Source organism: Lissotriton vulgaris, chromosome 1_1 (genome assembly GCF_964263255.1).
Source record: "Lissotriton vulgaris chromosome 1_1, aLisVul1.2, whole genome shotgun sequence".
NCBI lineage: Eukaryota > Metazoa > Chordata > Amphibia > Caudata > Salamandridae > Lissotriton > Lissotriton vulgaris.
Genome location: NC_141685.1, coordinates 1,492,549,106 through 1,492,575,170, shown reverse-complemented (window position 1 = coordinate 1,492,575,170; position 26,065 = coordinate 1,492,549,106). Strand labels below are relative to the sequence as shown.

Sequence of the window (26,065 nt, the reverse complement as noted above, 5' to 3'; positions counted from 1 at the left end):
TTACAAAGCCCAAACGATATAACCAAGTACTCATAGAGTCCAAAACAAGTCTTAAACGCCGGTTTCCACTCATTCCCTGCCCGAATACGGACCAGGTGGTAGGCGCCTCTCAGGTCCAAACGGGTGAAATAACTGCCCTCCGAACCTGAACCAACAGAACAGGGATGAGTGGAAGCGGGTAACGATTACGGATGGTAACTTTATTGAGCTGCCTATAATCGATGCAAGCCCTCAATTCTCCATTTGCTTTTGAAATGAAAAAAAAGCGGCGATGCAGCAGGAGAACGTGAGGGACGTATGAATCCTATTGAACAGAAATGCTCTAGGTATTTCTTCAAATGGGCCGTTTCCGAGACTGACAAGGCATACACCCTACAAGAAGGCACCACTGCCCCCTCAACCAAATCAATCCGGCAGTCATATTCCCTATGAGGGGGAAGGCCTACCGCCATAACTTCACTAAACACATCAAGATGTCCAGCGTATGCCTGTGGTAACTCAACCACTTTTTCCGCTGCTGTAGCAGCGGTAAATACCTGGGCCAGAGAGAATACGTGTGACACAGAAGACTGCAGACAATGACCCATGCACCACTCAGACTCGAATGCAATGGATTTGTTCCTCCAATCCATAGAAGGGTTGTGTTGACACAACCACGGCACCCCCAAAATCAATTCATATTGAGGAGCTGCAATAATGTTCAACACAATCCTTTCCCTATGATCAGTTTTCCCCCCAGGCAACACAAGATCCAGTTCCTCAGTATGAGCTACTATAGGTCCAGATTTCAGCGGCGTGCCATCCACGGCCAATACTGCCTCTGGTACAAGATTCGGCACTCTCACCAACCCTAGTCTGTCCACTAAACCCTGGTCTATAACATTTCCTGTGGCACCGGAATCGATCATTGTCGACACCGGAAAGCTACTCTGTGCAGTGCACAACCACATAGACAACACTATGTGTGTTTCAGTCTTCTTACAGGTAGACACCTCCAAGGAAGGGATTTTCCACTCATGAGAGGACGGAAGGACTGTCTGTTCTTGTATACTATCTTGCTGACTTAAAGGGGTATCACTGGCCTTCATTACTGCTATTCTTTTACCGGGAACAAAAGGAGTACTCTTTTTAGGTCTCATTGTGCAATCCCTAACATAATGCCCCTTTTTGCCGCAATACATGCAGAGGCCCTGCGCCCTTCTGCTCTCTCTTTCGGCCTTAGTCAAATGTGGTCTAACGGCCCCAATCTCCATAGGCTCCGGACCCACGTCTTTCGGACCGGTGCGTCCTGCCGTGTCCCAACCTCCTCCTGTTCTATCACCCTTTCTACGCTCCCCTCCTCTTTCTGACATACGATGGTCCAACCTCAAGGTGAGGTTTATCAAGGCCGTACAAGTGGTGGGCTGAGGATCTATCTGCGCCAGTACGTCCTTGATATCTTCGTTTAATCCCTGATAATACAGGGCCATCCTCTTTTCTTCGGGCCATGACGTTTCCGCCACCAACCGATTAAAAGCAGTCATATATGTCACGAGTTCTTTCTTGCCCTGCCGCAACTCCAACAACTCTCCATCAGCACTCAATGTAGTAGCGCGCCTATCAAAGACCCTTTCAAATTCTTTACGGAAATCATCCCAGTCTGTTAGTAAAGGATCATCATTACGTACCAAGGGCACTGCCCAACTAGCAGCATCCCCAGTTAAGTAGGAAATCGCAAAGGCTACTCTGGATATGTTAGTAGGAAAAGAGGCTGGTCGGCATGAAAAGTGTAACGCTATCTGCGTCAAAAACGTCTGTATCTTAGCGGGATCACCAGCATACCGCTCTGGACTAGCTAACAGTACCGGAGGGGATACAGTGACTTGTATGGGTGAACCACCAGCTGTTGCATCAAAAGGATTTCTCCCTTGTCTATCTAGGCGTTCTTTCAACGCTGCCGTTTCCGCCCTGGACGCCTCCAGCTCTTGCTGTACTAAGCCTAAGGCATGGAGCACATCATCCATGGAGGCCATCCTTCAAACAGCCCTGACCAGGAGGAAGTATATACTTGGGTACGCGATTCTGTCACGGTTTCGCTTCCTCAGGATCAGCTGATGCTTAAAGGGGGTCCACCTCCAGATTGCCCTATACTCCGATTGTAATAAATACACAGAGCATAAAGGAAATCAGGCGAGGGAAAAGGTAAGGAAGGGACCGGAACGGGAAGGGAGGCTGAAACGAGAAAAGAAGAACACATATAAGATTACATACAAGAAATCACTGACTACGCTCATTCAATTATCGCTAGAACACCACCTACCACTGGTAACTAACTGTGGACTGCTCTCCTCCTCTTTCGTGGTAGGTGTTGGATAATAACGTTTTATCCTAACGTCCACTTCTGTAATACATAAACCAGGGAAATAATCAAATCAGATGACCTCACAACATGCCCCAGCAATTACCACTCTTCAGAACCATGCATACCTTCCAGTCTTCCCTTTTTAAACTGAAAAAATCCCCTTAGTTCATTCCAAAAGCTGAATTTATAAAAATAGTGTTCCAGTGTTAAATCCAAGGCTGAACAAAGTTATATCCGACTCATCAAATCCGATGTGGAATAAATATGTATTTTCCTTGTGAAAACGACGACAGTTCCAATCATTAACAGCCAAGTTCATAAGCAAATGAAATGTTTTTCCGGATAAATGAAACTAAGGTATTTACACTTCTCATCCAAGTACATGAGTACTCACGAACAGCTGAACTCCCAGTTACACTATCCAAAAGATCGCCAAAATCACTGGGTGTCCGTTCTCTTCAAACGCCAAAAGAAATGTTTCCAGCAGCCGCCAGAAAATGCGTGCATCCGAAGTCTGGATTCCAAACAACCCGCCTCGTGTTTATATCAGCAACACAAGCGAGTCCTGTGCACGCTCGGCAGCCGCCCTCTGCCGACAAACAATCCAAAAAAGGTCACTGCTCCTTGCGTGTCTCAGCCGAGACACGCCACAACCTTGAAGTAACTCTGATGTCCAGCAGCCGCTGAACGAAATAATGAACAGGAAAAACCCAAACAAGCTCAAGACCAGTCTCGAGTTCGGGTAGCTAATCACGTACGGTTTGCTGACCGTGAACCGGCCACCTAAGTAAACATCTAGCTCCTCCCACTCATAGGCATTATGGGACTTGTAGTCCATGACGAAGCGCTGTGGTATCCTGCACATCCGAGTTTAGTTCCTCATGCAGGCGCTTCACGTGGATCGTGGCAGATCATGACATAACCACACGTATTTATAAAAATAAGTATTTATTATAAGATGCACACTAACATACAGATCTCTTCTAGATGGAGATATACACAATGCACACAATACTTTTCAATTAAACACCGGTAAGTAGCACGAAATACACAGTGGTCACCAGAGGGAGACCAAACCATATACTAAAATATTGAACCCTGACTCGAGTCAAGACTATACCCAGAAGATGTAGAAGTGTTGCGGACTCAAGGAACCACCCAAGGTGAATATCTAGGAACCCCATGGACGTCTTGTACAGTGTGGAGCCATGACCCCGTTCTCAATACAAGTCAACAGGTAAGTAGCAGTTGTATTTTAAAGAAGGACCCTTCCCAGTGGATCCTGAATAAATCCCATGGAAGACCGAAGGTTGGAGAGCCACCCCATCCGTGGATACCCTAGGAACCAGGATATCTACACCAGGGAGGCTAGGTGAATAGGTCTGAATTGGCGTTGGAAACCGCAGTCAAACTCAATGGAACACTTCAGGAAGATACTGCTGCTGGAGAAGGTGAAAGTGTCTGATGGAACCCAAAGGTGGATTCAAGGTGAGAAGTACCTGCAAGCAGCGGGGATAGTCTATGCCACTCAGGAGTGACCAGGAGTCACGGAAGACGAATGCCCACCGAAGTCGGGTGCTGTAGAGAAGATGACGGTGACCTTAGAGCTGCAGCTGTGGGTACCAGGTGATGCTGTGGAGGACCACGAGTCGTTCAAGAGCTGTTCTACGACGGATGTGGAGAGTTGAGGGGTCGGTGTCCGTTGGGAGCACCAACAATCCTTGGCAGCTGTAAACAACGTGGAAAGCAAAGAAGGTGCAGTGTCTGGACCAGCAAGGTCCAGGTGACTCACCACCAGCAGGGGAGTCAGGGCAGTCCCGAACAATCAGGGGAGCCAAAAGAAATCAAAGCAGAATCTCAACAGGACCCAAAGGCCGGAGGAACTGGAGTCTCAAGAGGACCTTGAGCAGCTAACCAAAGACGTAGGCCCACAGTGCAAGTGAAGCGATGAGGACAAAGACCTTGGTCACAGGAGACGCTTGAGGTGGGGGCTTCTTGGAGCCCAAAGATCTTGGAGGATGGAAGCTAGCAAGCCTTTGTAAAAAAGGAAGTTGACGTGGTGAACAGGGGTTCGGTTCCTGCATCTCAGACAAGCGATACTGGCCTCAAACTTGGTGAGAGAACAGGGCAGGCCTTGAAGGAAGCGTAGAACCACCACCTGTGTTGCTGAGCCTTTTGGAGTCGTGGAATCCAAGGATCAGCAGACCAGTCAGCTTAGTTTCGGTGCCTGCAGATGCATGGAAGTGACTTCTTCACTTCAAGGCAGATTCTTTCAGGTGTCTTGGATGCCCACAGGCCTTGGAAGGTTCCTGTATGGAGCATAGGCACGGATGTTGTAGCAGAGGAGCAGGGTGACCAGATCAGGAGCATCAGGGGTCTTCCCAGTTGCAGCCTTGATGCCCAGAGCAGAGTCCAGTGAAGTCCAGAGTGCCCAGGCAGTCGAAGAAGTGGTGTCTTGAATGAATGTTGTCCCTTGACCAATCTAGGGTCCCACCCTCAGGTAAGCCCTTAAGTACCGTAAGGAAAGGGTTGGGACGATTCAGGGTACCCTCCCAGGGGAGGGGTTGGACAGTGGGGAGGATACTCCCATTTCCTTTGTCCAGTTTTGTACCAGAGCGTGAGCCAACGGCTCCCTGAGCTGGTTTGAACTGGACTAATCTTGGAGGGCACCAAATGTGCCCTCCAAGCAAACTGAGTGGCGCTGGCAAGCGCTCCAACCCGGCCTCAATACACTAAACCCTGTCTGGGCAGTGGTCACACTTCCCTGTGACAGTACACCTATTGTTCTGCCTTCTGCTCGAGCTAGGCTCAGCAGCAGGAGGGTAGAATTCCCCGGGGGGAATATGTTGAAAGGTCTAAAGACCAAAGCAGAGTCATTTAAAGGCCTCCAAAAACCTGTTAAGGCGGGTGGGCCTAAGACAAGAAAAAGACCAAGGGTCCAGGGTAAGAACTGGGATCCCAAGAAGGCTCGGTGCTTTAATTGCAAAGCCAATGGGCACCCGAACCGGAGACGGGTCAGCAAGACAATTTTTATAATGCTTCAATAGGAAATAAGGGGCTGGACACTGGAGAAACATTTCAGGGGCATGCATAAGCCAGCCATGGGAATGCAGGATGAGTCCTTCTGGCTACAAACATATGAACAAAAGATGGATGCTATTACCTGTGTCGCTGGGAAGGCCAGTGATCGCAAGAAAAGGGTGCAAAGCAGAAGCATACGTACTTCAGCTAACACTGGAGGGAGAGACCGACACAGTAGGACATTTCTTCTCACTCTCGGATCCGTCAGACTGCGCTGGGGAAGACTCTGAAGGAGGGCTGACTGGAGATACCAGAGGTAGCTTGGAAAGCAGCTCTAGTGATCTAAGTGAGTGTGGGGGTGACTTGGGGATGAAATACTCCTGGCAAACCGCAATTCCAGCAACTGGGGAAAGTTCAGGCTGGTCTACAATAGGACTACTCTGCAATGCGAAGGCTAAGAGGAAATACTTCAGCTACAATAACATAAGGGCCAGATCAAGCTGATCCAGTGACTCTGAAGGTGATAAACAAGGGGATTACGGCTCGTCGTGAGATCAGGGCGGACAGTCGTAGAGCCCAAGCAGGAACCAGTAAACTGCAGATAGCTATACAGAGGGTGGCAAAGACCTGCTCTGAGTTTTCAGATAAAAAGGTTGACACACAGAATAGGGTGGCTATATTGGACACTGCTGTCTTGGTGAGCAGAAAAGCAGGAGCTGAACAGGAAGCCCGCCTTGTGGTCACGCAATAGAAACTAGGAGTTAAAAAACAGACTAAGGCATAACAACCCTAGGTTCTTAGGAGTCGCGGAAGGAGCTGACAAAGACTATCCCTGAAAGTTAATAATCAGCTTATTTGAGCATGTATTTCCAAGAGCTGCTGGACTGGAACTGAGACCTGGAGGTAGAGTGCAATCAGATTTCCCTTTAGGCAGCATCGACATCAGAGGCAAGAAGGTACTAACCCGAGAGCCATTCTAGTGTTCTTTGGTACCTTTCTTCTGAGACACGCTGTGTGTGAAAAAACTCGTCCTAATTTAACATGAGTGGTTGATGGTTGCTTGTTTTTCATGAGGCCAGACTTTTGTCATACTACAGTTGAAAGGCGCTTGCGCGTTAGGCAGGTGATAAAGCCTCTACAGTCCAAGGGCACCCAAGCATTTTTGATAGGTTTGACAAAGCTGAAAGTTATCTCTCAAGATAAAACTGGTTGGTTTTTGGCTGAGGTTAAGGCTAATGGGTTTCTGGATAACCTAGGGTAATATGGTAATATGGTGTCTCGGCTCCAAGTTCTTTCATAGGAAGGGGCAGGGTTGCTTCCTTAAACTGATGTGTATTTTTGTATGTGTTGTGGGAGGTGAATATTCATCTGCTCTTGTCAGCATGAATAATGGCTTTTTTGATTTATTCTGGGGACAGTGACTGCTGACTGGTGGACGCTTCGTGGGTGCTTCATGAACTCAGAGGGTTTTTTTTTCCTTGATGAAGTTGTGTAGATGGTATGCTGACACAGATGGAAATGTGCTAGGGAAGAAAGGGGAAATCTCCTCTTCCTTATCTTTTCTTCCTTTACTGCTGTAGGGAGCAAGGCTTGGGGAGGGGGTACTTCATCAACGGACCATGACTGGTCCAGTTGCCCAGCTAGGAACCGGGGGTTAGGGATGGAGGTGGAGGATGGGAAGGAAGCAAGATTGGGGGGGTGAAGGAGGGTCAGGGTTGTGTAAAGGGAGGAAGGGGGGAACAATGGTATGAGTTGCAGAGGAGTCAACAGGAAGGGAGGATGTGAAAGACAGCGCAAACTATGTCGATGAGATTGAGGTCATGACATAAAAAAAATCTGACTGGGAAGCAACCCTTTTGGTGCTTGCATTGGGCAATGGCCGATGCAAGCACTACCTCCCAGGTGCGGTGCACAGACATTTACCGACACCAAGGGGGGCCCCCTTTAATCATCCGGTGCTAAACACCCGAGGTTTCTTTTCCTCGCCCACCCACCCCCCTTTTTCCAGGGGAGATGTAGAAGGCTTTCGGCGTCCCTCCCCGCCCCCCATCCTGCCCATCTGTGATTTAAGCATGCCGTGAGACGCTCTGATGTCAATTTTCCCCACCGGAGCCGAGGACAGCCGACTGTAAGGCGGCGCTCGACTCCGGTGGGGGAAAACAGGCAGAAAACAGCCCCCGAGCTTTCAGGGAGGCCTCATTTGAAAGAAGAGTCTCCCCTTTCAAACGAGGCCTTCCTGATCCACAGCTAGGAAACCACACTAGACACCAGGGATGTCTTTGGAGGTGGTTGGGGGAGGGGGGGGGAAGTCGGCCCATGTGGGAATAATGAATGTAAATAAATTCTGCGAAATCAACAGGAGCCGGCCCTCCCGCTTACTGGCCGTCCCCCAGTGGGGGCAATTTTTTTTGTAGATGTGTGGTTTTCCTGGGCGCTGCGATCGAGGAAATCACACCTGTAAAAATAAAAATCTCACTCTATAGATACTCTTTTTCTTTGTGTAGTTCATATATATAGTATGTATGAACTACACAAAGAAAGTCTCTCTCTTTATTTATTTATCTTTCAAAGAGGTGTGGCCAATGTAATTAAGGGCGTGACTTGTTCGATGCACTGGAAGGGCGGAGTCTGACGCAAAAGTGCTCCTGTGTGTCGGACTGCCCCCTCTTGTCCAATGACATGGCACTGGAAATCTCTTGGGTGCAGGCACCAGAGGGATTTCCTTTGCATCAAAACAGCCTCAGGAGCTGGGGAAGGGTTCTCCAGCTCCTGATGCTGTTCTGATGTTTTCAGTGAAATGCCAATCAGCCCACACATTGCTTCACTGAAACCGAAACTAAAATTAGCCTATCGGCTGTTTTCAGTTTCACCGCCTACATGTTCAGGGGGCTATCTCAGCCCCCCCGAGCACATAGAAAGACTGGAGAGGTATCATTGGAAAGGGGAGAATAACTCCTTTCGAAAGATACCCTTTCCTAGTAGAGCGCCGCAGGGGGGCGATTTCTAAGCAGGGATCCACTCAATAGGCACTAGGGAGGAAGAAGCAGCACCATGGGCAAGGGCTTTTGCTCCACTCCCAACGTTTATGTGGGCAGGTGGGGCAATTCCCCCCAATCTGCCCCTTTGGACGGCACAAGCGAAGTAGGCCCCAGGGATTTATTTTATTTATGTTTATAGGAGTGGGGGCTGCCCAAAATGGGTATGCCAATTCCCTAACACCCCCCCCCCCCCAAAATAAAAAAGAATGGCCACAGTCTTCCTGCCCTCCTTGTGGGCAATAACCCTTGCCTTGGGGAATGCTGGGTGTTAGAACATTTGTGCAGACGCAGTGATCCTACACAGAAATGTAAGTAAACATTTTATTTCTTTTTTTTTGTACTAAATTTGAGGTTTAGAGGGGATTCTCTGTAGGAAATCATTCGGGGATCCACGCAAGCCACACCTCTCTGGACTCTCCGAGTTGTCTAGGTTTCAGTAATTTGTGGGTTTTGTAGGTTTACCAAAATGGCCGCCGATCCTGTGACCAAAAGCACAGGTGCCCCTCCTTACAAAACCTCGCCTCCCTGGACTCCCTCAGGTGTCTAGTTTTCAGAAATGTCTGGGATTGGTAGGTTTCCTTAAAGGGCCACTGAGCCTGGGATCAAAAACTCAGGTGACTTCCTTTCAAAACAAGGTCTTTTTGTAATCGATAATTTTGAAGTCCACACAGTACGTTTTGAGCAGTTTCCTGTAGAGGGGCACAAGGCCTACCCACACAAAGGAGGTCCCATTTTATGCGGGAGACTTGGGGAGATGCTGGGTGGGGGGAAGTTTGTGGCTCCCAGCAGGTTAAAGAACTTTCCATCACACAAATGTGAGCAAAATGTTTTCTTTTTACAAAGTTTGAGGTTTGCAAGGGAATCTGGGTAACAGAACCCTGTGGGAGCCACATAAGTCAACCCATCTTGAATTCCCCTGGGTGTCTAGTTTAAAAAAATGTATAGGTGTGCAGGTTTCCCTATGTGCTGGCTGAGCTATGGTTCAAAATCCACAGCTAGGCACTTTGCGAAAAGAGAGTCCGTTTTCACTGGAAAAAACGGGATACTCCTACGTTGCGTTTTGGGCCATTTCCTGTAGTGGCCCTTAGGCCTACCCACATCAGTGAGGTATTATGTTTATTGGGAGACTTGAAGGAATGCTGGGTCGAAGGAGATTTCTGGCTCCCCTCAGATTCCAGAATTATGCATCACAGAAATATGAGAAATGCGTTTTTAGACAAATTTTGAGGTTTGCAAGGGATTCTGGGTAACAGAACCATGTGAGAGCCACACAAGTCACCCCATTCTGAATTCCCTTGGTTGTCTAGTTTTCAAAAGTGTATAAGTTTGCTAGGTTTCACTTTGTGATCTAATTTGGCCTACAGTATCTGAATGGATTTGGAGTTTTAACTAAGTGTCAGATAAGCGGTTCTGGAATCTGTAATAAAGATAGCCTGGAGGTGCTTCTGGGTGGAAGGGGATCCTGACCATCCAGTTGTACTTTGATGATACATGCAAGCCTGTTTGCAAATATCTTTTTAACTGTGTAGCGTTTTTTCAGTATGTGTCGCTGTTTGCTACCAACGCTATAAGATTCCGTCCGGGAAGAGGCACTGAATCTGCCCTCCTTGCCATCTGGGATGACCTAAAGAATACACCCTGCTTGTCGCATGGCCTGATGAACTGGGATCACTGCCTAAAGTATCGAAGGAAGTAAGAAACCTCGGAATGACCATGGACTCCAAGCTGTTGATGAATGCCCAAGTGGATAAACTAGCAAGATCAAGCTTTGCTACTATAAAAACGCTGCGACAAATTTTCCCTCATTTGGGATATCCAGACAAGTTCCAAGCTACCATCTCCCTTGTTCTGTCCAAACTCGATTACGCCAATAGCCTCTACCACGGATCACCTTTAACAACCATGAAAAGACTACAACGTTTTCAGAACTCGTCTGCCAGACTACTCTTGCATATCAAACCGCGAGACCACATCGCCCCTGCCTTGAAAGCCCTGCATTGGTTACCGGTTGCCCGAAGATCCACTTTCAAGCTGCTTTGTGTCACCCACAAAGCAATACATGGAATGGGACCGCTCTCCATCAGGAATAAAATCACCAAACACATTCAACAAAGGAACCTCCGCTCTAAAGGCCAGATGTAGGTGGCCCTTTACCGACCGGTAAATGGTCATTCCATATGTAGGTGGCCTATTTTACCGAATCGGTAAATTTACCGAATCAGTAAATTTACCGAATCGGTAAAATACCGAATCAGTATTTTTACCGATTCTGTAATTTTGAAATGTAGGTGGGACTCTTCTGAGTCCCACAGGCCTTACCGAATCGGTATTTTACCACCCAATCCAATTGGGTGGTAAAATACCGATTCCAGGTGTGCATGCACATGTGTGCATGCACACCTATGGCATGTGACAGACTGACATGCCCTTAGGGCATGTCTGTGTGCCACATGTCACACATGCCTTAAATCGGGGTGCTAAAGGGTGTCAAAGTGACACCCCCTGCACCCTTGCAAAATACGGTATTTACCGAATTGGTAAATACCGATTCGGTAATGCCCATTGATTCCTATGGGCTTCAATGCCCATAGGAATCAATGGGCATTACCGATTCTTTCTACATCTCCCCCCTTCAATTTTACCGATTCATAAATACCGAATCGGTAAAATTCGGTATTTATGAATCGGTAAAATTAACTTACCTACATCTGGCCCTAAAGGAGCATCTCGCCTCAAAATCCCACCATACAAGAAAAAAGCCATGGGTGGCACATCCTTCTCTGTTTAGGCAGCCAAACTATGGAACTCTTTACCCCCTAACATAAGGTCCCCCGACAACCACCTTATCGTCCGAAAACTACTCAAGATTTTGCTCTTCCCCACATAAGCACCATACGCAAACCGAAATTTACAGCATATCCCTCGGTATACAAGCATTTTTTTCACTATAGATATGTACCTATCTTTGTGTATTACTTTGTATAAACGTGTAAAATAATTATGTTGTTGAGAGAAAAAATAATAATAAATAAATTAAAATCATCTTTGGTCTACATGTACATACTTCCATTGTGCATCTATGTACTTGGATCTGTGTGTCTGTTACTTTTCTCCTGAAAAAGCATATCCAGTGCACTCCCCTATTTCTCATCCTGTGCCTCTATCAATATCTTTAATCTACATATACTTACCTCCTTTATGTATCTATATACTTTCAATGTAATTATGGATCTATATATTTATCACTTTCTTCTAATTTAGCATTTCCAATGCACTACCCTATTTCTCAGCCTATACTTTGCTGAATATATCTTCTAGCCCAACCTTTCTGACTCATCTCAAACATCTTCTACTACTCCTTCCAATGCGCTACCCTATCTCTCAGCCTATACATCTATCAATATATCCTCTACATCCACTCTCTCATTTATCCCAAACCGCATACCATTACTATGATTGCCAAAATAACCCTTTCTAGACTCTCTCCTACTCTACCCCTCCTTGCATCATCTGACACCTCTTTTACTCTACCGATCCCCTAAAACAAACCTTTCTAAACTCTTTCCTCTGAGTCCTCCCCTCCAAAATTCCTTTTACTCATCCAAAAGCCTCCACCTATTGCTAATTCCTATAAAAAACACACAAAAAATCCCACTCTTTTATCCCTCCACTATCCTTTTCAATCGAAATTAACAGACTAACATGTTCACTTCTCAAATTCCATATTAAACTGTACTAATATACTACCCAAATAACTGAATAACATATCCACTACTCAGATTACCTCATTTTTTATTTTACTATACTAATTTTCAACCGTTATCCTTTAGTGGTGTGCTACTCGCCAGAAAAGCGATTCAACACCCATCAGGGGTAACAAGTACTATATGAATGCAAATCTTTCTTCCCCTTTTAGACCTCCGCTATCCTTCTCACTCCAAGTAACTGACTAATATCCACCACTGAAATGACTTCATATTTTGCCATATTAATTCACCACTAATCCTTTGTAGGCTTCCTGCATAGCGTGCGTCAAGAAGCGCTATATAAATACAAACCTTTGTCCTCCTCTATCCTTCTGCTATCATTCCAAATCCAAATAACTGACTAACCTATCCACCACTTAAAATGTACTTGCATGTTTCACTATACTAATTCAACACTAATGCTCTATCGGTCCTGGAGTAGCATGCTACTCGCCGAAAAAGCGCTTTGAAGCCTCATTGGGGGTAGTAAGCGCTATATAAATGCAATTACAATACAATACAATAATAGCTTTACTGAATTCTGGGAAGTTTGGTATCAAACTTCTCAGCATAATAAAACCACACTGATGCTGTGTGAGATTTATTATACAGTGCACTCATAGGGCATCTTAGAGATGCCCCTTGAAATACGACCAGCCTCTGGTGGGTTCCCTGACTGGTGAACTCCAGCCTGACACCACGAGACATGTTTCTGGACCCCTAGGGCGGGAGCCTTCTCTCCCTGAGCCCAGACGTCACACCTCCCCCAGGCCAAGAAGAGCCATCTGTGGCAGGGGAGCTTCAAAGGCCTTGCCGCCTTTGTAATGCGACCCCCATCCTCTCCTGCTATCAGGAGAAGGCCCCCTTCCTTTCTCCCCTCCTTTTCGGCAGGAAGACGGGCGGGAAAAATTAAAACAGCCCAGAAGGTGTGCCTACATCTGCCTAACCCCACCCCTCAGGTAGGGGAGGCGAGGTGAAGCCCACTATTCAGTGCCTGCCATCTTGCAGATGGAAGGCACTTGCCAATCAGTGTGAGGGATTGTGCCCACTCCCCCACGTGGGGTGAGCACACCAAGGATGTAGTCACCCGAAGGTCAGTAGCCCATTGGCTACTGACCTCAAGACCCCTAAAACGCCCCCTAAATTCAGTATTTAGGGGGCAGCCCGGCACCAAGAAGGCAGGTTCCCACAACCTACGAAGAAGGACGAGAGAAGACTCCCAGCAGAAGAGACTGCAGAGAAGAACTGACTTGGTCCCAGCCTTACTGGCCTGTCTGCAGTTTCCAGAGATCCTGCACCAAAAGTTGCCTAGTCCTGCAGCAAGCAACCTCCAGAAACCTGGGAGAACTAACTGCCTTCAACAAAGACCGGACCTCCTGTGAACAACATCTATGTTCAAAAGAAACTCCCAAGACATACGCTGAGCTGGCTGAGGACAAAGAAACCCAACGTATGGAACCACCACTGCACCTGATGTCTACAGCCCAAATCCAGGTGGCCCACCAGGCCATCAAGGTCACCCAGCGCTCCAGGGTCCGAGTCCACCGTGAGTTGACCCCTCCAGGACTCCCCGACAATGCCTGCAGCCTCTGCACGGAGATCTCCCCAACCGCGAGTGGCCCGGTGAGGTGAAATCTGACCTCAAAAGACACCCCTGCATCCAGCCTCCCTGCACCCTGAAGTAGAGAACCCAGGTGCACCTATGTCCCCGACCCCTCCTACTTACCTGCCCAGCTGTTGGTTCCTCCTGGAAGTCTTTCTGGATTGAGCATGCCAAAATCCAAAACGGTCATTGAAAACAAAAGGGCACCCGACGCTAAAACCGCACCTTGCACCCGGCTGCCACTGTGTCGCTGTGGGTGCACCTCGTGTGCTAAACTGTATCCCCCCTTTGCCCTGAGCTTAAGTGTAGGAGCTTTGTTCCCACAACCTTGTGGCCTGCTCGTGAGAAGGCACCAACCGGAGGCCCCCGATCCCCCTTTGGATAACATTGGGCCTCATCACTCTGCACCCAGCCACCCTAGTGCCGTTGAGGGTGCTTTAAGAGTGCATCCTTGATCCTAGGGGAACCCAGGTTCTAACCCCAGAAAACCAACGTACTTACTGTTTTCTCCCATAGGATTGCATTGACTACTTTTGTGTGAAAAATATTTTAAGTGTGAAGTTGGTTTGTATGAAAACCTAAGAAACTTCAAAAGTACCGAAACTGATTTACTTACCTTTTCTCTCGGAAATGTCCCAGTGCGATATCAAGGCATATCACACTGAGTTGAAAAAGTAACTTAAAAAGTAATCTGTAAAGTAACTTGAAAATTAATCTGACAAAGTAATTCAACTATTTTATAAACACATGACTTACCTGTAAACCAATCCATCTGCATTCAAACTGCAAAATTCATGCAAAGTATTATATACTTACCTGTACCAGGCCTGGCTTGGTTCTGGAAAATAAAATATAACTAAATAATATTTTTATACAAACAAATTGGTCTAAGTTCAGTCTCCGAGTGTGTGGCATTATTTCTTGCCTGAATCTGTACAATAAATGCTTAACACAACCCTCTGATAAAGCCTTACTGCTCGCCCACACAACCACAAATAGAGAGTAAGGTATTATCTACATTTACCTCTGCATACCTTTGTGGATCAACTGTACTCTGTGCACACTATACCTTACTTTGGTATAATATATACAGAGCAAGCTACCTACACAATGTAGAGTAGGTGGGGCAGCATTTGCACTGTCTGAGAGGAAAGGAGCTAGGCCTGAGCATGCAGTTTTGCTTTGGCGGCATGGTCATCCATGCATTAACATCGCTAAGTTTGTTTACAAAAAGTGATGGGGGCAAAACCATTTTCTTGGGAGCGAATTGTGGTGGTGCTGATGAATGTCTGGGTTTGCCAAATAGCAAGCACACCTAGTTTTGATTCCACCTCATGCTTCTTTCTTCCACTACTCCTAAACGACCTGGCACTTTACCACTCACATTACTTCACTCTTATTCATCCCTGCTTTTTCTAATGTTTCTCTCCCTTTCTCTCATTACCCTGGGTCAAAGTCTTGTCATGAAAACGTAGTGCTGATCCATAAAAATAAATGCCAATGCCTTCCACCTGCAGCTGTTTTATGTTTTATGTTTTGAATGTGCTTTGTATGTTTTTATGGGAATAGTCATGATTCTTTAGTTGGTTCCTGGAGTATGGTCTCCTCAATTAACTTCTGGATGCCATACTGTATTTCAGAAGGCATATTTTGGGGGATATTAATTATGAGTATGTGACTAGTCATGTGCCTAATTCTTCTTTTATTTTTTTTATATAGGCTGCTCCATATCGTCTTGGGTGATGCAGACAGAAACTATTTAAATGAAGAAGGGTATGAAATGCTAATTACTTGATTTAATTTGTTTATTCTTTGGTACGAAAACATTCAGAAACATTATTATTATTATTATAGCCTCAGAGCCCGATGTAGCGGGCTCTACTGCCCATTAAAGGCCTGCTCCAGCGTTAAAGGCCTGTTTCACAAGAGAGCGGGCCTTTAATGGGCGGTAAAGCCAGCTACGGAGGGCTCTAAGGCTATTAGAACATTCCGCCCATAGAAGGCAGAATGTTCTAATTTGTAAAAACAAAGGCCTTTCGGAGTCCAAGGGAGTTTAAATCTCATCTGGCTGCGAGCGTCCTTTGTTCACAGCAACCGCAGTAAAATTAAAAAAAACAGTGGACTGTTGCTCTCCAGGCTTCTACCAGCCATTAGAAGCCCGGAGCACTCCATTGTCTTCAATGGAGCGCTCCACATTCAAATGTTCTAATTTATATTAGATCATTGCATGTCTTTATTTTTTTTATTTTTTTTCTATTTTTTATTTTAAAGGTTTTATATAGCGCTGGCTAGACCCCGAGGTATCAGAGCGCTTTACTTGAGTAACAGATCGTAGTTACAGGTTACATTGTTACAAAGTTACAAAGGTTAGATAGTTTAGACCATGGCAACATAGTTACTAGTAAGGTCGAGATAAACAATAAGCACAAATGCGTAAGGGGAAAAGCAGGCAAAGGGAAAGATTCAGGGGAGGGGGTAGGAGCTGGGGAAGTAAACTGGTAATGAAGGCGGGAAAGAGAAAGGGCGGGTGAAGGACACCGCAAGGAAAGAGGAAGGGAAGGGCGACGGGGACACAAACCGGTAGACGAGTCAAAGCAACGTCCAAAGTCCAGTAGGCTATGATCCTAGGGGAAGTGGTATCACTTCTCTATCTCTGTTGCGAGAGGCTCCCTTTACGCAGTGGACTCTCCCAGAGGGGTCTCTGAGACTCCAAGGCCTACATACTGGATCCTTCCCCAAAAAGGGGAGAGGGAGTGCTTTGGCAAGGGATGCCATACCATATCAAAGCTGTGAATGGCTCCCTTGGCGCAGTGGACTCGCTCAGCGGGTACGCTGAGACTCCAGAGTATAAATATTGGATCTTTCCCCAACAAGGGGAGAAGGAGTGCTTAGTCAAAGAGCACAAAGGACATGAGTGCTAGGCAGACTAGCAGGCAAGGTGAGAGATTCAGGTGAGAGTGGATAGGAGCTCGGGAGGAAGACAAAGAGAGAAAGAGTACTAAATGGGAACAACATTAATTGATGAGTTATTATATAGCACTGGCTAGACCAGATGGAATCAGAGCGCCTTACATGAGGAACTATAATGTTGCAATTTACATCAGATAAAAGTTACATAAGTATCAAGAAAAGCATTTAAAGAACATAGGGGACAAGGTGAATGGGGATAGGGTAAAGGGGCAGGAGGTAGATAGGACTTAGAGACGAGGGAAAATGTGCCCAAGGTCCGGCTGGGTAAGTGACGGCAGGGAGGGGGAGTCCACAAACCATCTCCTCCTTCGCTATATGGTAGCTCCACCGGGCATCAGCCAGATCGCTAGGTCTCCACAGTCTGGGGTAAGTTCCGCAGGTTCCAAGTCCTGATGTGTAGGCAGGTTAGGGGATAGGTTCAAGGTCTGGTCAATGTCCAATTGTTGTCCCAGGGAAGTAAAACAACGTGTAGGGGTCCACTATGGAAGCCATCTTGGGGTCAGGCAGGGGACTGTACGGTACACTGGTAGCCATCCTAAGGTCAGGCATCTTAAGTCAATATCTAGGACAGCGGCCGCCAGAAAATAACAAATCCAGCGTGCACACACCATCACACGCACAGACATGTACAAGCACACACCAATGTGAGCACACACTCATATGCACACTGATGCACACAGACAGGCACATAGCCAGAAACATCCAAGAACACAAGCTCACATAAAATCCCAAGCACTAATACAAAAACACCCAAATACATGCACACACCAACACCAATCACATGTACAGATATGCACAAGCACACACAAATGCCATGTCCAAATGGGTTTTGCCCAAGCTTCAATATCAGTGGCCCTCTTCTGTTTTTCCTATTGTTAGTTTTGAGTTTTTCTGCCCATAGGAAACCTATGAACGTTAATGGATTTAAGGAGTTTTTGGCAATTAAGGGTGTCTTGTGTTTACGCACTGTAGTTGGGATAGGGGATTCCACACGAATGGGACCCAGACTACAAAGTCTTAAAATATTGATTGTTTAGATCGTTTGATCCACCTTTGAATTTAGCAAGTCATACCAATGAGGCACTTTTGGTCAAAATATACTCTATCAAAATGCTTTGTAGAATTAGCGTTTTTCTAACAAGCCAACATTAAACAACTATTGCGAGAGCCATTGTGTGGTCAAGGTTAGATTACTATGACATCCTGCTGTTTAGTGTAGACAAGAAGTGTTTTTTGGGCTTCAGGCGGTCAAAACCTCAGCTACTATAGCAATTGCTAACATTAGTTAAAACTTTTTTTTTTACTCTTGCATTCAAGCGCATGCGCTGACTTCCTGTCTTGGCTAGGAAAAAAGTTCAAGACCCACCATACCCTAGTACATAAAGGTTTACATAATATCTTAAATTTAGTCTGAAGGTTTTTATTTCACTAGGACTATTGGGGGGAAATGAAAGTTCCTAGCTATAGCCCCGAGAAAGTGTAGTATTCTGTCTGGAGGTAAATTTTTGTCTTCCATGGCTGCAATCGTTGGAACTTACTTCGAGCGTCCATTTACAATTCAAAAAAACTTAGTAAAAACCTACTTATTCAATACATTTCCTTTCACTCTTTCTTCGGTACTTGTAGGCAAATATATTAACTCAAAACTTGTCTGAAATTCCCTTTTCAGCAAAACAGTAATTCAATGCATTGTTTAGAGACTTCTGTCAGAAGATTGACAATTTAAATATTGTGAACTTGTCAAATGCATTTTTGTATGAATTTCTCTTTAGTGCATAAACATAACCGAGTTCAGGCATGCAGGAAGTACAAGGTAAATAGTGGCTCCTGCTGGATTTCTTTCACAATCTATAGCAGACACTACTAGAGATGAAAAGTCCAACGATATCCTTTCCATTTAGGTTATTATAAAGGCCTCAGGGTGTTTTATGAAAAGATATGGAATTTACCGCCTGGTAATACAGTTTATTATACTTAACTTTCATTGTCTGAAAGACTGCACTTGAGGGTGAAATGTACGATCTCATGAACTGGAAAGCAGTTCACTATGCACAAGGACAAAAGTATTACATCATTGTATAATATGGATTTTGGGTAGATCAAGTGAGAGGTACAACAATAGTGCAATATTTGTGTGTAAATGTTTAGCTGATTCTTGTACTGATATCAAATTGATTGGAGCTTGAATACAAATGTTTATTCACAGAAAAATTCTATCGATAAGAATTTCTGAAAAAGAGATACTGGATTTATCAACATCTAAATATGTAATCTCTCTGAACTTCAATGAGGTAAGCCCGCAGAAGATTGATTAACTTTGTGTCTGTTTAAGATTGTCTGTTGAATAATATTGATCTTCAGTCCAATGTAAACATTACTATTTAATCATATGCACACACTGTAATGAATTAATTATGTAAAATTATGCATGTAATTATGCAAAAGAACTCTATCAAACTATCCTTACTCTTGCAGCCCCTAAACTAGCAGCTGTCCCCCCTAGTCAGGAACTTTGCGAAGCCCTGGCAAAAAAAATTCAAAACAAAGTGGAGACTATTTTTAACTCTCTGGGTGGTCAAACAAAGAGCAACCCCACAGAGGACAACCCCGAACAAATAGAGAACAAGTCCCAGGAAGGTAAACTTTTGTTCTTCGCCCCTGCTGATGAGGAGGAGGTAAGGAAGCGGATACTGAGGCTTAAATCAGGATCACCTCATGATCCCTGCCCGCCTACCATAATAAAGTTAGCCGCTACACCCATAGCCTCTGTACTTACATCTTTATTTAATAAAATGCTGGAAAGCGGGGAATTCCCATCCCGCTGGAAACAGGCATCCATTCTTCCCCTCCTAAAAAAAGCAAACCTGGACATTGACAATTTAGCCAGCTATCGACCTATTGCCAGGCTGCCACTACCGGCCAAGATTATAGAGGGAATAATGAACTCTCAGTTAAGTACATATCTGGCCACTGCCCAGGCTCTGGATCCATCTCAGCATGGATTCAGAGCAGGGCACAGCACTGAGTCAGCCTTAATCAAATCTATAGAAGACATTAGGAAAGTGATGGACGGTGGAGGAAGAGCCGTTCTGATTCTCTTGGACCTGTCTGCGGCCTTCGATACGGTCCACCATGAGATATTGGTGGACCGGTTGAGGGCTGCAGGGATTCAGGGCAAAGCACTTAAGATCTTAAAGGCCTTCCTCACTAACAGAACTCAGGTAGTGACACTGGATGATCAAGAATCCTGCCCGTTCTTACTCCCTTGTGGGGTGCCCAAGGGCTCTTCACTGAGTCCAACGCTTTTTAACGTTTATGTATCCACTTTAGCACCCGTGATCAGAGCTTTTGGTTTTAATATAACCTCATACGCAGATGACACACAGATTGTGGTGTCACTGCTGCCAGGAGGTGAGGAAAGCATAGCTAGCAGATTTAAAGACTGCATGCTTGCGGTCAGCGATTGGATGGCAGGGAATTGCCTAAAACTAAACTCGACTAAGACCGAAGTTCTCCTTTTTGGGGCCAAGGAGAACTTTTGGTCTCCGAGTTGGTGGCCGGAAGAACTCGGCACCCCTCCCTATACCAGCCGCCAAGGTCAAAAACCTCGGGGTCCTAATGGATGAAGAACTATCCTTCAGGCCTCAAGTAAATGCACTGTCCTCAGCTACTTAATTTGTTCTAAAAACTCTTCGCAAGATCCTGCCCTTTCTTCCAGACGAGCATAGGAAAACAGCAGTATCAGGATTAATCTTGTCTCGACTGGATTACTGTAACGGATTACTGCTTAATGCTCAACAGGGTCTTTTAAATAAACTACAAACGCTGCAAAATGCAGCAGCTCGCTTGATCTCGGGCACTCCCAAATTCGCGTCGGTCGCCCACGAGCTGGTGAAACTGCACTGGCTGCCTGTGCGCAAACGCATTGCGTTTAAAGCAGTATGTCTGGTCTTTAAGGCCTTGAAGGGGCTAGGTCCGCAGTGCATGACCCAGTACTTCCAATGGTACAATCCTGTAAGATCACTGAGATCAACCAATCAAGGGCTGATAGTGATCCCAAGAATTAAAAAAGCCCGCTGGGGAGGCAGAAGTTTCTCCTTGGGAGCAGCAAAAGCCTGGAACGCCCTGCCAGCGGACATCAGACAGATACCAGATCTGATGTCTTTCCGGAAGGTACTGAAAACTTGGCTATTCATGCAATAAGCAGGCTAGCTCTTCGGTAGTGGTTTCGGGAGTGGTCAACCAGCGCCAGGACACCATTGGTAACAGTGCGCTCTATAAATGTTGAAAATAAATAAAAGTAAATCTGTCTCTAAGACTTCAAAATAATTTTCTGAATCCTTCATGGTGACAGAATTAGACATACCAGACCCTAAAGTGGATCCAAATGCATGAACCACATATCGAACTCTAAAGCTGTGCATTCACATACTAAACAATAAATATTAAACGGCACACTGTGCACTGGGAGAAACATCTTGAGAACATTTGTCTTTCGGTGGACCTTCTGGAGTAATCAAAACATGTGGATATCAGATCTCGAAAAGATCTAGTGGTGCTTTTGTCTCCTGCCCATGTGCCTTTTTGATTCTGACTGACTTTTCAGATTGTAAAGAATCTTAAATTACAGAGCTGCTTCAAACTTACTCTATAATGCACAGCAGAATGAACGCATTCTCTTTCAACCCCTGATTCCCAACAGTTGCAGTCATTTGGCTGAGTACTTGTGGAAGATAGACATATCCAGGGCCACTTGAATTATGTGGCAGCGGAGGGCCAAATTATGCAGCAGGGTTGATTAAATTATGTGTCCACAAAAGACAATTTGTGCGGCATAATGCAGCACATTTGCAATAGTATTATTTAATTATCTTGTCATTTTTATACGTTAACATTGTCAGGGCAAAGTGTTCAGCTCATTAGTGCCAGTTTAACACCCAAATACAGCATTAAGCCACGGAAAGGTGGCTGAACAACCTTTGTGAAGGACCTTCTACCTCCCTGCAATAAAGGTAACTGCAATTTTAGTAACTTTTGATCCGTCCTATCTAGGAACATTTTTTTTGTAAAATCTGTTGATTATACGGCAGACGATGGATTATGTGGAAAATGCAGCAGATCCATATTTATGCAGAAAACTGCATAATCACATATTTCAAGTGGCCCTAGCTATACTACTCTGGTAGGTGGAAGATTGATAAATTATTCTTCCATCAGCCAATTCTTCCTTTCTCCGGGCCTTCAGGCAGTCACATCATTGCTTGTTCTAAAAGCCCATAAAAGCTTGTCTCTTAGGGCTGTGAACATAGATGTTTAGTCTTGGCATGTGTCATTTCACACCATTGTTTCTTCAAATGTTTCCATCTCATTGACAGATTCAAAATGGCATCTCATGTAGATCATTTGAAGCTTTCTGAAAGTAAATCTGTTTCACTCCATTACATTTTATAGTCCTGATTCAGCATTATGCATCATATTCACATAAGAATCCTGACATTTTTGTGAGAAATGTATTTTTAATACAAAAACTCTATTCTGGACTGCCTTGGTCCATACCAAATAGTCCATGCTGAACAGATCTTTCAGGTTTTCTTGGTCTGTGGGAGAGTAGCTTATCTGTGTCGGGTTTATTTTTTTGCTTTCTGGTTCATGTGGCCCTGAGTTTATAATGGAATAAATAAGACTAACTAACAGGATGCAAAGAAAAAACCGGAGTATGATGAACTACATAATTATGATATGAGGAAACATGATAACTCTGCGGAATTTCACTTAGTGTGACTTGTGTGCGTGTCCATACCTAAATGTAAATGTAAATGTATAGGCATTTATATAGCGCACTACTTACCCGGAGGGTCCCAAGGCGCTTTGACCGCTGCAAAACCCTTCCTGGCTTCCCTGAGAGATGATCCCTTAATGGGTATCTCCAGGGTGAGACCAGGCATCCCCGGCGGTCTGGTGGGGCCGTTAGTGAAGATGAGGCAAGCTAATGCCCAGAGTTGCCGAGTGTGATCGCTGATCAGAGTGGGCACAGAGGCGAGAGAATTGTCGAGTCCGCTGACCCTGGTCCAGAAACCTGCCGCGCCGGGAATCGAACCCTGGTCCCGGGCCGTCCTCTGCTCTCGGGTCTGCCGCCTCTAACCAGTGAGCCACACTACTTCACTAGACTTAAATGCTTTGTAAAATGAAGATTTGCATTTAGGAACTTTACCAGCAATGTGATAAACAACCAGGTTTCACCTGCGCCCAGGACTCATTGCCTCCTACCTAATCTGAGAATAATTGATGACTTTACCACTACATCCCCACTCAAAGGAGCTGTAATTTTATACTGGAGAGAGGAGACATGGCACTGAACCTAGAACGATAACTGTAATCCTAGACACAAGAAGAAAGACTCTCACACAACTCTTACAGGAAAGAATCCTTGATAATAACACATGCTTGAGACCACTACCCCGTGCATCTCACTTGGAAGGAACAGCAAGATTGTTTCTCGGAATCCATAAGATGCAGAGACCAGGCAACCCCCGATCAGACCTAGGATATTAAAGAGGAGTCTTGATCTATGATTAACCCCTATAATCTTACTTTTGACACTGGTAATGGGAGAGAGCCTATCCATTTTCTCAAGAGACTGTTGTCCTAGCTTACCTGTTGTTTCCCTAGGATCAAGAGTACTTTCTTAGTTACAGTTCATTTAGACAAGTGTGACCCATCAATTGGTTGACGTTGCCAGGCGTAGCTTAAAAATAACAGCTCACGTTGGCCCTCTTGTCCTGGCTGATAAACTGTGTATTATCAGCATATGACAACTCCTGAGAGCCAGAATGCCTCATTAAAGATGACAATGGCTGGCCATTGATGTTGGATAGGATCGGAGGTACCAATGAGCCCCGAGACACCCCGAAAAGAGCCTCTATCTTCATTTGAAAAGGAGAAGACTTGACTGACATATTCTGTCAGGAATGGTGTAAACCAGTCCAGGGCAACCTGTTTTGGCAGCAGGCTGGTGTTGATTGATTTGAATATGTAGACACCCAGCTGTACTTTCTCGGCAGCCTGTCCCTAGTACATTCCCAGTGGCCAATCTCCATTCCGGGATACTCTCCCATGCTTATCATTGCGGAGAGGGTCATTTGCCTTCTTTAAAACATTCCATTACTGTCCATTCTCTGTTTTTCTCTTTTTCGGGGACTCCTTTCCAGTTGGAGTACAGAAGCCAACACATGCAATAAATGTTTCTGGCATTTGTCTGAGTGATCGCTGCAACTTTAGCTCCACTTAAACCTTCTTTTATTTTTAAGACAAATGATATGTCTCCCCTGTGAATCCTATGGATTCACTCCCTCTTGCCTGGACACACAGGTCTTTGGCTTCTTGCTCCCTTCAATAATGTTTATTTAGTTGTTTTTTCCCCTCATTGTAAGTTGTCTACTGAGGTGAATGTGCTTAGCACTCCGCTCCCTCTACAGTCAACATGGATCACATTCCCTCTCCACAGCCTTCTCTGCATGTACTTAAGGTTTTTAGCCATATTTCACTATTGTTTTCAATGGTATTTACCACCAGGGCTAGTTTCAGCCAAATAACTGTGGTAGTTTGTATCTGGGGTTTTTTGGCCAGGAAATCACTCTTCATGCCTTGCACCTCCTGCTGCCTGAAACAGATATGTGCATTAGATCCGCATCAAAAAGGCATTTGCTGCCTGCATCGACATAACATTCCATATCCCAAATGTCTGCAAAGTTTGGTAACATTTTGCAACCAAGACCCAAACAGGAATGAGAATGTGGGCTGATATGTGTCCTTAGGGGTGGCCCCCTTACACATGCACCCCTACTAAGGGAGAAACAACCACCTCCTCAGACACTCATTCACAATAATCCAGCTCATCAGAGCACTTTTATTCTTTCGTCCAAAAAAATAATTGACCAGTCCAAAATACAGAAGGCATTCCTGATAGTACTCCTTCAACTGCTTTTCTCATGCCATGCCCTACTGACAAGCTTACATCGTCCCCATCCTTATCAGCCACTCCTCCATCGTCTATATTCATCAGACGGTCTGTGACTGTTCTGTCAACTGCTATCAAATCAACATCTGTTTTAATTATTATGTTATCAACAACATCAATGTCGGTGGTATCCTCCTCAGCAATGAGACCATTATCAATGCCCATTAAAAATGCTCAGTCTGCCTCCACCCTGAAATAGCATGTTCCACTTTCAAAGGCACATAAATCAGTATGACATCTACTGAATTGTCCATGTCAATAATACATTCAGACATCACCTTTAAAAATGTTCGCTCAGTCCTCTGTGCACATATGTAAATGTAAATGTACAGGAATTTATATAGCTCAAATCACCAACCGGGTTCTAAGCGCTAGCTTAGGGAACCCGTCCTGGTATTCCCCCGTGAGATAGCCCCGGCAGGGTATCTGCAAGGTGAAAGCCAGGCATCCCGCCGCGAGGGGCCGTTGTGGAGATTAAGCAAGCTATTGCCCAGAGTCGCAGAGTGTGAACCCGTGAATCGAGAAGGCACCAGAGCGAGAATTGTCGAGTCCATGGACATTTTAGGACTCAAGACCCCGCCGAGCCGGGAATTGAACCCTGGTCCCGGGCTGACCTCTGCTTCCAGGTCTCCCTCCTCTAACCAGTGAGCCACACTTCTCCACCATACTGGAGACTGAGGAAAACATGAGCGAACAGGACCAAGATTTCAACTCCAATGTCAAGATAATAGCATACAATAGGCAGAAAAGTCATGCAAAGGAGTTGTATTCCATCAAGAAGAACATGTAGAGGCCAGACTACCTGACTGGTATCTTCTGTACTACAAATGCTTTTAAGAAGTATTTATGAGCCAAAAAGGCACTTTTGAAAGCCACCAATTGCTCCTATTCTATCTGACTACCTCCCATGTGGCCCCAGGACTTCAGAGATACGTTTAACTCCAGGTTTACGAAGGAATTGACATACAGCCAACAACGTAGATGCCACTACGGCCAACACCGGCTCTACCATTGTCCAGTATTTGGTGAAGAAGACTTATAGGATTAGGAAAAAGAGGGGGACGTTCCATAACAGCAAAGTGGGAAAAATATATTGTGCCTCCTGAAAGGCAAAAGAGACACCTACTGTCAACTGTCCTCCAGATAGTGCACATTTTCATAGTCTGTTCAAATTCACTTCAGAGCACTACAACCTGCCATTGCTTCAAAAGTAAATCAATGATTTTAAAGAAAAGCTTTGCAGTTCTAATAGATTCATTCTCATTTTAGGCAATTCATGGGAAAAGGGCCAATGATTAATGAAGGCCCCAGCAACATTTCTGATCACAA

General features: G+C 45.3%; 1 protein-coding gene across 2 annotated transcripts in view; it reads left to right on the top strand.

The window, feature by feature from the left end:
- Positions 1–26,065, top strand: part of HDAC10 (histone deacetylase 10) — a 502,554-nt gene that overhangs the window by 445,050 nt on the left and 31,439 nt on the right. For both annotated transcript variants that reach the window (XM_086967401.1, XM_086967398.1), the window contains 2 exons: positions 15,469–15,522; positions 18,926–19,010. In XM_086967401.1, coding sequence (XP_086823527.1) covers positions 15,469–15,522; positions 18,926–19,010 — 139 coding nt within the window. The remainder of the gene's footprint in view (positions 1–15,468; positions 15,523–18,925; positions 19,011–26,065) is intronic.